An 18,999-nucleotide genomic window follows, 5' to 3' on the forward strand; every position below is an offset into this window, starting at 1 on the left:
GGGTTGTCGTGTATTTCTAATATTACAACAATCGAGCATGTTTTGACGGTGTTTTCATCCTGTCATTTCGGCATTATCATCTTAAACCAATGGAAATAAATTGATCGCTCTCAGTCGATGTGCGTTTCTATCGGGATACACATTTTAGCAAAGGAGTTCAACGATATGAAAAATATGGATTTTCGTCCGGGAAGCACAATCAGACAGCTCAACAGCTTTTTCTTGATAAATACCGATAAATTTCTCGGAAATGCAGAATAAATTTCGTTTATTATTAAATACAGATGTGATTTTTTTAAATTATGTATTTAGAGTGTCCACGTGGACATTAGCTACACCCCTTCCCCCCTCTCCGTGGACAAGCGTGGACGTTTTCGAAAAACTTGCGGCATAGAGACAGTTTGAAAACTTTTATTTTCAAACTGCCGCTATTTTGGCGAAACACTTTTCTGGCTTTGTTCATTACTGGTTGATTAAAACAGCGTCTTGACTGATTAAAATCTATTAGATATTTTATTTCGGATAACCAGAGAGACTGAAATCGTGTACGTTAGGACACCGTTTTTCACCCTCCTTTTACCTTCGCTTGCAATTTTTCTAACTTTGAATATATTTTTCTTCGTTTAATTATTTTTGTTTTCTCAAAGATGATAACAAAAAATAAAATATTATTTATTTTGTTTGTTCAGAGCTCGAAAATAACGCCTCTACACTAGAACACCCCCTCAAACAAACAGTGAATGAATTTGATTTTTGCATTTTTACAAAAACATTTACACTAACTCATTACTAATTAGCGCACACCTATCATACTGTCCTCAAACACGCAAAGCACCAATGTACGTCTTAGCAATGTACAGTCCTTTCAGCTGTGTTCGTAATAAAAAAACACACCAATCAAACTCACGCTCCATTATTTTCAGCGTTCTCGAATGACGTCACTACTGCGGCTATTTTTGTGAATACACAGCTACGATTGTTGAACCTGCTTACATTAAATTGAGGCACCACCCAACAATTTCGTCCCGCATGAACAATCAGTCAGTCAGACAGTCAGTAGTGTGTAGATGACGGCATTCGCGACGGAGTGTGTGGAATTGCTCAGCAGAACAACTTCACACTGAATTTTACCACGGGAATTCTCAACCACGGATCTTTCGTTGATACATTTCCGTCTCAATTTTTGTGTTAAAATAAAAGTTCTTTAGCTCGTTGAAATATGCAATAGATCCTACGTAGTGACTAAAGAGTAGCACAATATTGAAAGTATTGCTTACAGCAGTATTGCTTACAACTCGTGTGTGCTTGTCGGAAAAGGAAATAAGTTTATAGGGTGCAACAAGAATGGGTCTGAAAGATTGTCAAATCGAATTGGACAATCCCTGGAACACGTATTATGCCGGCCAGACTGTGAATGGGAAAGTCACGTTCACTTTTGATTCACCGAAAAAGATTCGAGGTAATTAAGAAAACGATGATAAGTCATCGGAGTGTGATAAGAAAACCAAACCGGCGAAGATGAGAGCTGTTTAGAATATTCACCATAAATAGCATTTTGATGACATCACCCATCACCGTCATCATCACCATCATCGGTAGACATTGACACCTATCGTTATGTTAGCAAATCATCGGTTGAGCGATCCTTACATCCTTGGTGTGAACTGAAGTGCAATGAAGTGATGATTATGCGGAAGAATCAGCCTTAAGGTTCTCTTTCGTTTGGTCACTTTCGCCACTTTGAAAAGCTCCCTCAATGTGTATGGGCGACCACTAATACTGTTCCAAGCTAGAAACGGATCATAATTCAATGAATTTGATAGATTCCGGCTTAGGAAACGTCATCAACTAAACATCATTTCGGGTTAGTGTATTCTTTGCTTATTAGAATGAAACTGCTGTGAGATGAACTGGAATTATAGATGAATTAAATTCCCGATATTGTTGAGAAACTTTTTTGCCACACATGCACTTACACACATACCTAAAGAAGGATGGGCGACGAGTGGACATGATAGTTTTTATAAATAAACCACAACTCGTTTGAAAATCCTCAGATACGTGCACAAAATACGATTACGCTTACCGTTTTGCTTTTGCTGCCTGCATTCGAGACGGATGCTGATTCACCCATTCAACTAATCATTTGATAACTGCATACATTTCGTTCAATATGTTATTGACGTAGGATTACGTCTTTCGGGAACATATTGGGGTACAAATTGAAAATCGAAAATCGAGCACATCGTGAAAATTGTCCAGTTTCAAACGCTTATTGCTCAGTCATTTCATGATGGATTGATGAAATTTTTGCGTCATTCGATTTCGGCACTCCATAACATTTTTTTATGTTGAAGAAAATAATATATTTCATGAAACTAACAATCGAACAATTGAAAAATCTCAACCCCTAACCTAACGGAAATACCCACTTCTGATTGGTCGAAATTGACGACACATGCGGCGGGTCCCTAACAGAGACATCAAAACCAAGCTGCCTGGGGGGAATCAGCATTGCAAATACATGAAAGTAGGGGGAGCTTTAGTTCCTACCGAAATTTGTTCCCTAACAGACAGCCCTATTCTGTATTCCGACGGATTTCCAGTTCGTTCGAAATCGTTATTTCGTTCGAATTATAGTTTCGCATTCCCTATTTCGAACATTTTGCCCATTTAATGTTCGAAGAGAAACAGATCGAACGAAATTCAAAAAGTACTCGAACGGAATACAGAATGGAATTTTATCAAGTCGTTCGAAATATTTCGAATCGATCGAAATACAGAATAAGGGTGAGAGACATCTAAACCAAGGTGCCCGGGGGAAATCGACATTGCAAATATATGCAGGTTGAGGGCATTTTTATATTGCAAGAAAAGTGAGTGATACGATTAATTCTAGCAAATAAAATTTAAATTTGGAACGTTCAAGTTGGTTGCTTCTTGAAGTTTCAAATCATCGTGTATTGTGAAAAATTTAACACAAGTATAACTGTAAAATTGTATATGGTAGCAGTTGTGTTAAAATTGACTTGATGTATGAAACGATTTATTTCAATTTTCGAGTCAAATTTCGATTTTTTTTGTGTTCATTTTCACCCAAGCAAAGTTTATACGGCGAGAAAAATTGGAAAAGTGAAGAAATATTAGAAAAAATATTTTTCCATATGCTCTACATATAGTATTAGGTGTTGTTAGTCCAATAAAAAAAAGGAAGTAAAAGTTATAAAAGAAAATTACCTTTTCCATTTCAAATATGTTTTCTCTATATTAAAGTAACATGCTTTTACTGATGAGAAAAAATAAGAATTGTGTTCGGTGTTGGTAATTATCTTATATTACATGGGTAAGTTTTTTTATTTCATCCATACATAACACAGGAGGCATCTCGTCTGGGATCACAGAGGGCGATTTTCATCATATCTCGTTCCACTTCGGTATCTTTTATCTGATACACACCATCCAACGGCTGTTTACCATCCTTCTGTCATAATCACTCGGTAAACACTGGTGGAGTGAACGAACAATACCCAACAACCAAACAAAACGGTCCTTTTCAGGGCCACCAAATAATTACCAAAGAGTTTAACGATGTTATTCTTCAAACTCTAGCCTTCGATCAGAGTGGACGTGTTTTCAAATTGCTCAATATGTTATCAAATTGCGAATAAATTCAGTTATTTTGCAAACGATTCAGTTATATTGACCTAGTTTTTAACCCAGTGTAACGTATAAACGTAAATAAAAAATCAACATGAGTTGCGAAATTTGCTGTGATACCGGAATCAACGACAGTGTCAATTTGTGGAAATGTGCTAGCTGCCCGCGACGATTCCACGCCGCCTGCATCGGCGTACATCGCAAGAAGAGCGTTGATATTACGTCATATAACAAGTGCCAGAATTACGTACGCGCCGAGTTGGACTTTAGTGAACTTACCGAGCAGCAAAAAAAATTCAACGAGCAACTACAATACAATACGGAAGTGATCCATCGGCTGACACTGCAACAACAAAATGCAAGTGTAGTACATGAAGCCGTCGACAGACTTGAGGGTCAGCTCGTCGATCTGAAAAATGAATTGTCCGCAAATAAAAGCAGCAATCTCTTTGCGGTGACGATTAAAAATCATATTACGTCACTCATTGACATCGCAATGAGTAACACGAAAGAGAATACAGCGGATTATATTAAATCAACGACGATGGAATTGAATCGCGATCTCAGCCAAATGCGGGAAGAAATTCAACAACTGGGGAATTTGTCACTGGAAATAGCGGCAAACATTAATCAAACCCCACAGGATAGTCAAGTCGAAATAGAAATATTAGAGGAATTAAGAACATTGTCAGCCGTTATTATATCAACAGGAAACAATGTTGAACATATGCTACCACCTCCACCGGAGTCCTGTCCCAGTCTAGCTGATGAGTTTCGTGCGGAACTTACTCCTCCAGTTAATCCCCCATTTTACCCTCCAGAGAACTTAGGCTGGAGAATTTTGGATTCAACAAGGAGATGGAAGCCAGATTGGTCTGAGTATGATGTTCGGCAACTCCGTAGAATAGAACAACAAGAAGAGGCAGATAAAGCCAGAAAACTGCGTAAACAAAATCGCCGATACAACAATAATAATAATAACAGATACAATGGTAGCCCTAACAATGGCAGCAGGAATAGGAATAATTTCAACAATCGTAAAAATAACAACAACAACAACAATAATAGGAATAATCACAACATCCGTAACAACAACAACGATAACAACAATAGCAACCGTAATAACAACAGTAACAACAATCGTAACAATAACACCAACAACAATAACAGTATCAACAACAACAACAACAACCACAGAAACAACACCATCAATAGCAGGAATAACATCAATAACAGAGGTATGCTTAGAAACATGGCTAGCGGTCAACACAGAAACATCCAACTTCCAATGGAAGCGGCAGCGAAGTATCAATTCTCTGGGCTACCGGCTAGCTATCGACCAATACAATTTGAAAGAGGGGAAATTCTCAACCCCTACATGGCACCCAACGTACCACATTGCGTTCAAGCGCATTCGTCCTGCTGCATGACTTCGGGAGACTCTACAGCTGCACCGTGCAACATATATTCATGCAGGCATTCGTGTTTTCCCCGGAATTGACGAACCCATTGGAGGAACTCGCCACTTCCTGGCGTAAGGCAAGACATGACATCTTCTCAGGAGGAGATGTTTCCATTATCGAAATCAGACGTCCCAGAAGATAATCAATTGTCAGCTTCACACCAAGGAGAAGTAGTAAGTTTTAACAATTTGTATGCCTCGTCATACCAAGTAGTAGATAATGAACCATCTTCCTCGCCTCAACAACTAAATGTAGTTGAAATTTTGATATACTGTCAAAATTTGAACCGTATGAAAAGTCCACTCAAAATGAAAGAAATCCAAATTAATGTTCTGAATTCTTCTTTCTCGATAATTATGGCCACAGAGACAAGTTGGGATGATAGTGTTAGAAGCGAGGAAGTATTCGGAAATCGTTTTAATGTCTTCAGAGATGACCGTAATCTTCACAAATCCCATAAAAAATCGGGAGGCGGCGTCCTTCATTAATAAATTCAGAACATATTCCAACAACAGAATTCGACGAGTTTGAGCAAGTGTGGGTCAAAGCACTTATTGCGGGAGAGATACATATATTTGCATCTGTTTACTTCCCCCCTGATCGTGCTCAACTTAGTTGTTATGAGAAATTCTTTGAAGTTGCTGAAAATATTTTATCTTCCTTTGCACCAGAATCAAAAATCCATATATACGGAGATTTCAATCAACGAAATGCAGACTTTATCACTGATTCTGAAAATGAATTTATCTTGCTTCCAGTTGTTGGTGATAATAAGACTCTGCAATTTATTTTCGATAAAATAACCGGTCTTGGGTTGAACCAAATAAACAATGTTCAGAATCGACAGAAATGCTTCTTGGATTTCTTGTTGACAAATATGACCGAAGATTTTTGTGTGACCGAATCATTAACTCCACTTTGGAAAAATGAAGCTTTCCACACAGCTATCGAATATTCTATATTTATAGATAACACTCAAAAACCATTTGATTATGAATTTGAGGAAGTCTCTAATTACACTAAAGCAAATTACCAATCAATTAGGTGTAAGCTTAACTATATCAACTGGCAGGATTTATTTAGAAGTGTGGAAAACATTGAAGTAGCAGTGACGACTTTTTACTCGATGATCAATGAAATTATAGAGCAGGAGATACCAAGAAGACGAAAAAGGAGAAATATGAACACAAAATATCCGATTTGGTTTGATCAAAGCATAAAGAATCTAAAAAATGAAAAACAGAAGGCACCTAAATTTTATAAGAAATACAAATCTGACGCTAATCTCCAAAAATATCTGAACATTTGCGAACAGCTCAACTCAACTGTTAAAAGCGCTTTTGAAGATTACAGCTTAAAAACAGAGTCGGACATAAAATCTAACCCGAAAAGTTTCTTTAATTACATAAAAACAAAATTAAAAACAGGAAGTGGGTTATATCTATGGTACAACCGCAAGGGTGACGTAGGACTATCGTTGATTTAGAGATCATTTGTTTGAAGTTGAATCTAAATCCATTCTGAATGAATGAATAAATGAATATTTGGGAGACTTCGAAAACGAGAGCGTTACGTTGGAGGCACAAGGTTTTATGCATCCAATATAGGATACGAAAAACCTTGTTCTGAAGAACAATCTTCAGAAGCTAACCTGCTAACTGTACTTGATTGACAAATCACAAACCCAAATGTATTATATGGATATTTTATGGATAGAAAACATTAAAATAAACTCTTTCGCTTGAATGTAATTTTCAATTCCAAGGGGAACTGGCAGATTATTTTCCAGCAACGATTAGATATTTCCACATTTTCCTCGATACTGGAAGCCCACCAGTGGTTAATACTAACTCGATAACCACCTGTTAATAGTACTTGATTGAAAAAAATGGGGAGGTTATATCTATGATATAACGCAAGGTTGACGTGGGACTACCTTAACTTAGCAATCATTAGTTTGTATTGATTAAAATTTTGATTGAATGAAACAATTTCCGAATTCAATTGAATTCAATATATTTGCTTTGTGAGTAAAAGATTGTATAATGCCATGTAAGGTCAATTCATGCAATAGATTATGTTCTTCGTTACAAGTAAATTTAATGACGGTCCTTTTACGTTTGGTATGATGGCATCTTGGTTTTGATGTCTATGTTAAGCAAACACATTTCAGTCAGAACAAAAATGACCCCGATTTGCATGTATTTGCAACGCCGATTTCCCCACACACCTCGGTTTAGAAGTTTTTATTAGGCAAACACATTTCAGTCGGAACAAAAATACCCCTGACCTGCATAAATATGCAATGCCAATTTCCTCAGACACCTTGATTCTGAAGTCTGTGTTAGGGAAACACATTTCAGTCGGAACAAAAATACCCCCGACTTTCATGTATTTACAATGCTGACTTCTCTAACGCTGCTTGGTTTTGAAGTCTGTGTTAGGGAACACATTTCGGTGCGAACAAATATCCCCATACTTTCATGTGTTTGCAATGCCGATTTTCCTAAGGCTGCTATGTTATGATGGCTGTGTTGGGGAAACCGTAAATCGGACCAATCAAAACGAGGTAGTTAGGGCGTTTAGATAACTCTCAACATTTTATAGTTATTCGATTGTTTATCTAATAAAAAATAACATTTTATTAATTGCGATAGAAGCGTTGAAATATTCCGTATCAATTGATGCAAACAGCTTTCCGATCCAGTAAGAAATGTTCGAGTTATAAGCATTCGAAATCTTGCATTTTTTCCTGCATGTTCTATGTTTAGGTTTTCATTTTACCCCCCATATACTCCGGTTAGACGTAGTCCCACGTCAATATTTGGTCACAGTGTTACATGGATAAAAAACATTCAAATAAACTTTTTCACATGAATGTATTTTTAAATTCCCAGAGGAACTGGCAGATTATTTTCCAGCAATGATTAGATCTTTCCGGAACTTTCTCGATGCTGAATGGCATCCAAACGGAAAGAATTCTGCGCGTGTATGTGTCGATCCTTCGCCGTCCACCTCCTCCAGCACGTTAGGCAACGATGTTGTTTTGTCGATGTCCTCACGAAAAATGAATGTGTCTCACCACCAAAAAGCTTAAGTATGCTTTTTGTGTGTGATTGAATCGAGAGAAGGTGTGGTTTACGATGGCAATTTGGAAGGCAAATTAGAGGGGAATGAACTCTCTGAGCTCGGAACTTTCGGCGACTGAGCAATAATCGATTGCGGGCGCATACAATATTGGATACGGAAATATCCTACTGATGGGGAAGAATAATCTTCAGAAGCTATCCTGTTAATTGCGATTGATTGAAAAACCACAAAACCAAATGTATTTGGTCAGTGTTACATGGATAGTGTTACATGGATAGAAAACATTAAAATAAACTCTTTCACATGAATGTAATTTTAAATTCCCAGAGCAACTGGCAGATTATTTTCAGTAACGATTAGATATTTCCACATTTTCCTCGATACTGATAAACTCTTTCACATGAATGTATTTTTAAATTCCCAGATTATTTTCCAAAATGATTAGATCTTTCCGGAACATTCTCGATGCTGAATGGCATCCAAACGGAAGGAATTCCGCGCGTGTATGTGTGTGTAGCGATGTCTTCCCGGGGAACCGTTTGTGGCATCACTCTCCTCCTGATGGATTCCCTTTCGGCCTAAGGTGCACAAACAGGCTCTTGGTGACACCGTTCATCCGCGCTTTCATGATAAATGAAGAGCTTCACCACAACAGCGACAACATGCTCCAATCGCTGTTCAATTAGAACTGAGTGGATTTCCGAGCGGCGCTCGCTTATATACCGATTGGTGATTTCAATAGCCTGTTTTGAAAGCAATATTAAGACTATTGAAACAAGTTTTTGGATCAAAAAGTAACAAGTATAGAACGCGTAGACATTTTATCTTTCGAATGAAGTGTTTATCATACCATTTCGTTTAGTTGTTTAGGAGCTATTAACGCTCAAAATCTCGGTCTCCGGCGTAACGCTTTCGTTTTCGAAACTTTGATTTTACACCCCGGTATAGAAATGAAAGACGTAGTCCTACGTCAAAAGCAATGGTTTTCCATCACGCATGCACCTTGACGATACCGTGGGGAATGACCCAGAAAAAATTTGCAACCTCTTTGCAAAATTTTTTCAAGAAGTTTATATTGTAACAGCTGAGGAGGACCGAGATCGTGACTTCTTTGCATTTCTTCCAGAATTTCCATGTGATGTTGGAGTCAGAAAACTAACTTACATTGAAATTTTTGACGCATTAAATAAGCTCGATGTCTCGAAAGGGCCAGGTCCTGACGGAATTCCACCGGTTTTTATAAAAAATTTGGCATCTGAATTAACTCATCCTCTTTTATGGCTTTTCAATACGTCATTGGAATCAGAAAGGTTCCCAAAAATATGGAAAAACTCTTTTCTTGTATCAATATTCAAATCCGGTAATAGATCCGATGTAAGAAATTATCGTGGAGTAGCAATTATTTCTTGCATTCCAAAACTCTTTGAAGCCATAATAAACCAAAAACTTTTTCAACAACTAAAGACACGAATTACGAATAAGCAACACGGTTTTTTCAAAGGACGATCAACGACAAATTTGCTGGAATTTGTCACATTCACTTTGAATGCAATGGATAATGGTAATCAAGTTGAAGCTCTATACACTGACTTTAGTAAGGCTTTCGATCGTGTTGATATACCCTTACTCCTTCTTTAACTTCAAAAAAGTCACAGGAGGGTTGTGTCCAAGACACGACCGCATAGTTGACGTAGGATTCCGTTAGGCTATCTGCTGCACGCTGATTTTGGATATGTTTGAAGAATTACATTGTTAAACTCTTCGATAATGATTTGGCTCCGTTTTGTCTGGTTGTTAGGTATTGTTTGTTCACTCCACCAGTGTCCATAACCGAGTGATAATGATAGAAGGATGGTGATTAGTCATTAGATGGTGCGTATCACGTATCAAAGCCGCCCTCTGCGGTCCTGGACGAGATGACGCCTGTGTTATGTATGGATGAAATAAAGAAAAAAAAAGCTCATCAAAGCAATATAAGATAATTATCATTATCGAACCCAATTTTTCTCACCAGAAAAAAGTGTTACTTTAGTATAGAGAAAATATATTTGAAATGGAAGAGTAATTTCATTCATAACTTTTTATTTTCTGAGTATTTATTCAACCCATTTCCTTTTCACTTTAAACCCAACGGAACACGATGCTACATGCTTCAATGCGAATTTCAATTGGGCTAACAGCACCCAATACGTATGTAGAGCATATGTGAAATCACTTTTTCGAATATTCCTTCATTTTTCTAATTTTCCTCGTCGCATGAACTTTCCATGGGAGAAAAAAAATCGTTTCATATTTCAAGTCATTTTAACACAATAGCTACCATACACAATTTTACACTTACAGTTGTGCTAAAAGTTTTACGAAGCAACCAACATAAAAGTTCCAAATTTAAATTTTATTTATATTCTATCAAGCATAAGTTCTATTCAGTTCATTGAAACATCATTCTTCAATCGAAAGATTCTTATTGGAACGAAAAAAGTCACGGGAGGGTTGTGTTCAAGACACGACCGCAGAGTTGACGTAGGATTCCGTTAGGCTATCTGCTGCATGCTGATTTTGGATATGTTTGAAGAATTACTTTGTTAAACTCTTCGATAATGATTTGGGTCTGTTTGGTCTGGTTGTTAGGTATTGTTTGTTCACTCCACCAGTGTCCATAACCGAGTGATAGTGATAGAAGGATGGTGAATTGTCATTAGATGGTGCGTATCACGTACCAAAGCCGCCCTCTGTTGTTCTGGACGAGATGGCTCCTGTGTTATGTATGGATGAAATAAAAAAAAAAAGCTCTTCAATGTAATATAAGATAATTATCATTATCGAACACAAGTTTTCTCACCAGAAAAAAAGTGGTAATTTCATTTATAATTTTTTATTTTCTGGATGTTTAGTTTATTCAATCCATTTTCTTTTCGCTTTAAACCCAACGGAACACGATGATACATGCCTCAATGCGATTTTCAATTGCGCTAACAGCACCAAATACGATATGTAGAGCATATGTGAAATCACTTTTTCGAATACTCCTTAATTTTTCCAATTTTGCTCATCTCATGAATTTTCCTTGGGGAAAAAATATCGTTTCATATTTCAAGTCATGTTAACACAATAGCTACCATATGCAATTTTACACTTACAGTTGTGCTAAAAGTTTCACAATACATTATCGGTCATTGATATGAAATTTCACGAAGCTACCAACATAAAAGTTCCAAATTTAAATTTTATTTATATTCTATCAAGCATAAGTTCTATTCAGTTTATTGAAACATCCTTCTTCAATCAACCCATTGAAAGATTCTTATTGGAACGAAAATAACAAAAAAAAAACACTCGTTCATCGCTCCCAACTTATTCGCCAGTACGTATGCAATCAGCAATGTCCACGCTAAATACAATGAGCACTATCCATTGGTGTGCGTCGTTAGTTAAACTATCGACCACGAGGGTATTTACATGCGGATTTCCCCCAGACACATTGGATTTGAAATCTCTGTTAGGGAATACATGTCGGCGGGAAAAAAGCTCCCGCTTTATTCATGTATCTGCAATGCCGATTTTCCTCAGGCAGCTTGGTTTTGATGTCTCTGTTAGGGACCCGCCGCATGTGTCGTCAATTTGACCAATCATAAGCGGGTATTTCCGTTAGGATAGGGGTTAAGATTTTTCAATTGTTCGATAGTTAGTTTCATGACATATATTATTTTATTTAATCTGAAAAATTGTTATGGAATGCCGACATTGATTGACGCAAAAATCTCATCAATCCATCATGAAATGACTTAGCAATAAGCATTTGAAATTGAACAATTTTCTCGGTGCGCTCGATTTTCGATTTTCAATTTGTACCTCAATATGTTCCCGAAAGACGTAATCCTACGTCAAAACACTTGTTCATCGCTCCCAACTTATTCGCCAGCACGTATGCAATCAGCAATGCCCACGCTAGTTACAATGAGAACTATCCATTTGTGCGCGTCGTTAGTTAAACTATCGAGGGTATTTACATGCTGATTTCTCCCAGACACCATGGATTTGAAATCTCTGCTTTCATGTATCTGCAATGCCAATTTCCCCTAGGCAGCTTGGTTTTGATGTTTTGTTTGGGACCCGCCGCATATGTCGTCAATTTCGACCTATCAGAAGTGGGTATTTCTGTTAGGATAGGGGTTGAGATTTTTCAATTGTTCGATAGTTAGTTTCATGACATATATTATTTCATTCAAAGTTAAAAAATTGTTATGGAGTGCCGAAATTGATTGACGCAAAAATCTCATCAATCCATCATGAAATGACTGTGCAATAAGCATTTGAAATTGGACAATTTTCACGGTGCGCTCGATTTTCGATTTTCAATTTGTACCCCAATATGTTCCCGAAAGACGTAATCCTACGTCAAAATAGGGATAGAAGTCAAGCTATTGAAATGGCTAGAATCATATTTGACTGACCGCACCCAAATGGTAAGATTTAATGGAGAAATTTCAAAACCAATATTTGTTACATCCGGAGTTCCTCAAGGCTCTCATTTGGGGCCACTTTTGTTCATTTTATTTGTTAATGACGTTTGCGTTTTTCTTAACACTTATCTACGCAGATGATATGATGCTGTATATGGAAATAAAGAATGAAGAAGACTCTCAGACACTCAAAAATGAAGTTGACATAGTTTATAATTGGTGCACTAAGAGTTTATTACAGCTCAATGTTAGGAAATGCACTTTGATTACTTTTACAAGATGAAGAACACCATTGAACAATGGTGTTATACTGGGTAATCAACCCATCAGTAGATGTCAACGAGTAAGAGATTTAGGTGTGATCTTAGATTCGAAACCAACCTTCGTGGATCATTATAATACAATCATCCATAGAGCAAATAATATGTTGAGCTTCATTAAACGCTTTAGTTACCATTTCCACGATCCGTACACAATAAAAACAGGAAGTGGGTTATATCTATGGTATAACCGCAAGGGTGACGTAGGACTATCGTTGATTTAGAGATCATTTGTATGAAGTTGAATCTGAATTCATTCTGAATGAATGAATATTTGGAGAACTTCGAAAACGAGAGCGTTACGTTGGAGGCACAAGGTTTTATGCATCCAATATTGGATATATCCTACTGATGAGGAAGAATAATCTTCAGAAGCTATCCTGTTGATTGCGATTGATTGAAAAATCACAAAACCTAATGTATTTGGTCACAGTGTTACATGGATAGAAAACATTAAAATAAACTCTTTCATATGAATGTAATTTTAAATTCCCAGAGGAACTGGCAGATTATTTTCAGTAACGATTAGATATTTCCACATTTCCTCGATACTGGAAGCCCACCAGTGGTTAATGCTAACTCGATAACCATCTGTTAATAGCACTTGATTGAAACATATTTGGTCACAGTGTTACATGGATAGAAAACATTCAAATAAACTCTTTCACATGAATGTATTTTTAAATTCCTAGAGGAACTGGCAGATTATTTTCCGGATCTTTCTCGATCCAAACGGAAAGAATTCCGTGCGTGTATGTGTGTGTGTGTGTAGCGGCTGCTTCGAGATCTTCCCGGGGAACCGTTTGTAGCATCACTCTCCTCCTGATGGATTCCCTTCTGGCCTAAGGTGCACAAACAGGCTCTTGGTGACACCGTTCATCCGCGCTTTCATGATAAATGAAGAGCTTCACCACAACAGCGACAACATGCTCCAATCGCTGTTCAATTAGAACTGAGTGGATTTCCGAGCGGCGCTCGCTTATATACCGATTGGTGATTTCAATAGCCTATTTTGAAAGCAAATTTAAGACTATTGAAACAAGTTTTTGGATCAGAAAGTAACAAGTATAGAACGCGTAGACATTTTATCTTTCGAATGAAGTGTTTATCATACCATTTCGTTCAGTTGTTTAGGAGCTATTAACACTCAAAATCTCGGTCTTCGGCGTAACGCTTTCGTTTTCGAAACTTTGATTTTACACCCCGGTATAGAAATGAAAGACGTAGTCCTACGTCAAAACATTGTATATTACATACGTCAGATCAATTCTCGAATACTGTAGTATTGTATGGTCCCCCTACATAACTTCACACGAAGACAGAATGGAATCTGTACAAAAACAATTTTTGTTATTTGCACTTCGTAAACTAGGCTGGTCTTCATATCATCTACCTCCATATGAAGCACGCTGTATGCTAATCAATATTAAAAGCCTAAAAGAACGTCGGAACTCTGCCATGATTCTATTTATTATTGATATCATATCACAACGAGTGGACTCAGAAGAAATATTAGGAAACCTGAATTTTTACGCATCGATTAGGAACCTGAGAAACCCTAAAATTTTTTACATAGATTATCGAAGAACGAATTATGCCAAATATAGTCCTATTAATCGTATGATGAGCCTCTGTAACGAACACAGTGAAACAATTGATGTAACCATGTCAAGATCAATGCTCAAAGACTATCTGAATACCATAAGATATCGTTAAATTTCACTGTAATATTTGGGCAGCATATTTAGTCTACGCTGGTTTGACGAAATAAATAAATAAAAAAAAATTGATTCTGTAACTTGTTAAAATCGTATTTTAAATTAAACGAATAAATTATCCAGCCAGCTCTCTTTAGATTTTTAGTTTTAAGTAAGTAGTTTTAAGTAGTATTAAGAATGTATCGGTCTACAATTTAGATTGACGACAATAAAAATAAAAAAATAAACTTCCAAAATCAACAGACATCCTAACGGAATCCTACGTCAACTATGCGGTCGTGTCTCGGACACAACCCTCCTGTAATTTATTTTCCCGGTTGTCACTAAAATGGCCCACTATTACTACGGTCAGTCCTAGGATAAAACGTTATATATCATTTTTCATGTAGAATCGCATGTAGATTCGATTTTTTCATGTTGATTTTCAATTTCACAAAGTATTGAAATTTCAGAAATTTCTCAAAATTCTGAATTTTGACCTGCGATTTTTTGAAAGAAAGATCAATGATTTTGAATGCGCCTTTTCAAAAAATCAATCGTAATTTGAATTGTTCATATAATAATAATGTGATTTTGGGTACTCACCATCATATGTACCAAGTTTCAAAAATATATCGAAGAGGTTCGCGTCGAAATATGCTGTTTTTTGACAGATTTTCCGTGGAATTACTCCGTTATTATTACAACTCAAAACTATTTTTTCCTCCGTTATTTCTAGGAATCGTGATCCAGTTCTGCGGAGAAGCGGAGACTAAATGGAGCCAAACCGAGACAAAGACTGACCAGGAGGGAAAGCAGTACGAGTCCACCACCAACCTGACCGGACAGGAGGAGTACTTCACGATCCAATACTACCTGCTGGGTGGGAAAAATAGCGCAGAAATAGAGCTGGGAGCAGGAACCCATAGTTACCCGTTTACATGTGCTCTTCCTCCAACACTGCCATCCTCGTTCGAGGGAGAATGGGGCTTTGTGCGGTACACTGTTAAGGTGACACTGGATCGCCCGTGGAAATTTGACCAGGACATTAAGATGGCATTCACCGTCATCTCGCCCGTCGATCTCAATCAGAACGCTCGTGTTAAGGACCCTTTTAAGTTAGAGCTAGAGAAAACTTTCTGTTGCTTCTGTTGTGCTTCCGGACCGTTGAGTCTTATCGTGCATATTCCGGTGACCGGATTTGTTTCCGGACAAACAATACCTCTGACGATCGAGTGCGATAACGCTAGCAACGTGGGTATTGAATCGGTTAAGTTGACCCTTAGAAAGCTGCTAGCCTTCCATGTGCACACTCCACGTCGCGAGACCAAGAAAAAGAAAGAAGTAATCTCGGAGATTTCTGTTGGTCCTGTAGAGGCCGGTAACAGCCAAACGTGGAATCAAAATATTACGATTCCCCCCCTGCCACCATCGAATCTCGTCAACTGCGGTATCATTGATGTGGATTACGACATCAAAGTGGTGGCGGTCGTATCTGGACCACATGCCAATTTGGACGGGAATATTCCGATTGTACTGGGAACGGTTCCATTGTCGTCGTTCCAACCGCCACCTCCTTACACGGATAATCCTCCGGAAACGGATCCCTCGATGCTGCCAACACAACCGGTTAGTCCGGCGAGTCCCCCGAACGGCGCAGGGGGTGCTCTGGGATGGAATATTGCCGACGGAGGGGATAAACTTTATCCCAACATTCGTGAGTATCCAACCGGTTATTTGTTTCCTTGGTTGATTTATTTAAATGTATATTATCCTTCTAGCGCCACCTACATTTACGGAAGCCGCGTTCAAAGCTCCGAACATCTCCAGCAAAAACGACAGCGAATTCACTCGCTTCGTGGGTCCATCGGAGTATGCCCCGCGTTATCCTACGTATGCGTTTACACCCTCAGCGCCGCCAGCGAATTTGTGAATTCTCCCCGGAGCCCATCATCTGTGCATATAATCAAATTTGTAATGGTGCGATTATCAGTGAACCTCAACGACCGCAGACACATTTATTTTGTCTATTTTTCAGAGTTTATAATAAGTTATCATCACATTTTGTAGGATTTAATTACTAACTATGAAACAAACAATGTACTGAGCCAATAACAATCAGTATGAAAAGAATCTTATATTTTGTTAGTAACAAAAATTGCTAGAAATAACACGAAAGAAGTGAAATAAGGCGCACATTAGGACAGTTGGAGCTACATTACCGTAAAAGATCGACTACTAACAATTCTCATACAAACTGATAGGATCTAAACCAAGTACTTCACACACGTCTTATCGGCATTGACACGGTTAGAATTAAAATTAATAAACTAATAAACCATACCATGTCAATGATAACAAAAAACAAAGTATATTATTACTCTGCCTATTTTCAGTCTCACTTCGTTTCTACTATGTTTCTGTTGTATAGTATTCTATATTAAATTCCACTATGAAAGATAAAACCGCATATAACTGGAAAACGCAACAATATACCGTTCTTTGAAGAGTGCCTAGCAAGTTGTTAGAAGGAAAGCAAAGAAAAAAAATCGCAAAATTTAGAGCGAAACTGCCCAACCAGGTTCAGAAAATTAGTCCGTGAACCTGAAACTAATACACACACATACTCTAGGAGAAGCGCTATTTATGTTTGTTTTCATGAATTTGTAATCTGCACTTTTTCGCTGCTCTTGCTTCATTACTGTTTTTGCGTTACCGGTTTCCTGGCTAGTTTTATTATGGAAAAATATAGCATTTTGAAACTACGAAAAAACGTGGCACTTTTTACTATTCCATTCCTTTTTATTTGTGGGTTCTGACTGCGGGTCTTGTTGGTGCGTTTGGATACAGAGTTGGCTATCGTCATGGACTTACTCAAAATGAACTGTGAATCCCACCCACCCCTCGTAGGTACCGCTTGTAGAACACTTTCAGCTTTTGAGTGTTTTCTCTCGATACACACGAATGTTACGTAAATTCGTAACGACAGCTTTGTCTCCGTGATAAGTTCTTACCATGGTTGATGAAACCAATGGAGTAACACTTCGACGGGTCTTATTCCCGTTTACACTTCACGGTGAAAACGAAGGACCTGATCACCAACGCCACTTCACGGTGAAATGAAACGAAACGATACGAAATGAATTGTGTGCAAGATTATATACACTTCATTTCTTTTTCACCGTGAAGTGGCCGAAAATTAAGTGTATCCGCCAAGACAACGGTACGGTGTTGACATCTGGATACGAAACTAGCACCCCTATTCTGTATTTCGATCGATTCGAAATATTTTGAACGACTTGAATAAATTCCATTCTATATTCCGTTCGAGTTGTTTTTGCATTTCGTTCGATATGTTTCTCTTAGAACATTAACACTCCTATACTCGCGCATTGGTCTGTCAGACCGAGAAATCAATCATTAGTTCATTTCTCAGAAAATATCAACACTACGACTTTGCGATTCTCTCTAGCTTCGTTATTCGTCGTTCGTCAACGTTTAGCGTATCGCATGTGTTGGTACAAAGGGGACGTGTGCCACTTTTTTAACACTTTCGGTCTGACACACCGACGCGAGTATAGGAGTAACTTTTTTGGACATGTGCCACTTTTAATATTCTAGAATATTGTTGAATGAGATGTATAAATTAATGTTAGCGGCGTGGAATATTCATTGAATATAATGCATAAGATCATTACCGGACCATTCTTATTTGATTTCAGTCCCTTTTGTAACTGGATTGAACGGATCCATATATTAACTATTCGTCGATATATTCGTCATTAGATTCATACGTTCAAAAGCAAAATATGAATGTTTGACTTTCGTAAAGTTATTCGCTAAATATAATGGTCATATACACACTTGTGAAAGAGAATTTCACTTGTGGAAGAATTGTAAACAGTAAACTATAAACTAGTCGGTGGCTTATGGTAATTTTTAACAGTTACAGTTTCGGGGATATTTTTTTATAATGGACTATATCTACAAGAAAACATGAAAAAGAAAAGGAAGTTCCTAGAAATCCTTTTATATAAGCTTTTTATGCCCCATCTAAGGCATTAGGCATTAGTTCTTAGTTCACCAAGAATACAGAGACAAAAATGTTAGAAACATGCAAACTTTATATTCCAGAACCTTTATCATCTGGTAATTATCTAGAATACGTTATGCATTCTTCTCTTTGATAAAAAAAATCCGAAAACACGCAACAACTGCATGAAATATAAAAAATAGGTTTGTTTCGAGCATGCAGTTATGCTATGTTCCGATTCTTACTCCAATGAAACCACAATCGATTAATACGTTT

General features: G+C 37.5%; 1 protein-coding gene across 1 annotated transcript; it reads left to right on the forward strand.

The window, feature by feature from the left end:
* Positions 1-1,041: 1,041 nt before the first annotated feature.
* On the forward strand, positions 1,042-18,087 carry LOC129778917 (arrestin domain-containing protein 17-like). The gene is made up of 3 exons (XM_055786095.1): positions 1,042-1,459; positions 15,430-16,407; positions 16,472-18,087. Exons 1-3 carry the CDS (start codon positions 1,345-1,347, stop codon positions 16,621-16,623), a joined length of 1,245 nt encoding a protein of 414 aa, XP_055642070.1. The 5' UTR covers positions 1,042-1,344; the 3' UTR covers positions 16,624-18,087.
* Positions 18,088-18,999: the final 912 nt, after the last annotated feature.

The sequence above is a fragment of the Toxorhynchites rutilus genome, chromosome 3, assembly GCF_029784135.1.
Source record: "Toxorhynchites rutilus septentrionalis strain SRP chromosome 3, ASM2978413v1, whole genome shotgun sequence".
NCBI classification, from domain to species: domain Eukaryota; kingdom Metazoa; phylum Arthropoda; class Insecta; order Diptera; family Culicidae; genus Toxorhynchites; species Toxorhynchites rutilus.

Coding starts and splice junctions, on each gene's coding strand:
- LOC129778917 (XM_055786095.1), top strand. CDS start 1,345: ATGGGTCTGAAAGATTGTCAAATCGAATTGGACAATCCCTGGAACACG. Junction 1,460..15,429: donor TTCACCGAAAAAGATTCGAG/GTAATTAAGAAA, acceptor CGTTATTTCTAG/GAATCGTGATCCAGTTCTGC. Junction 16,408..16,471: donor TAAACTTTATCCCAACATTC/GTGAGTATCCAA, acceptor TTATCCTTCTAG/CGCCACCTACATTTACGGAA.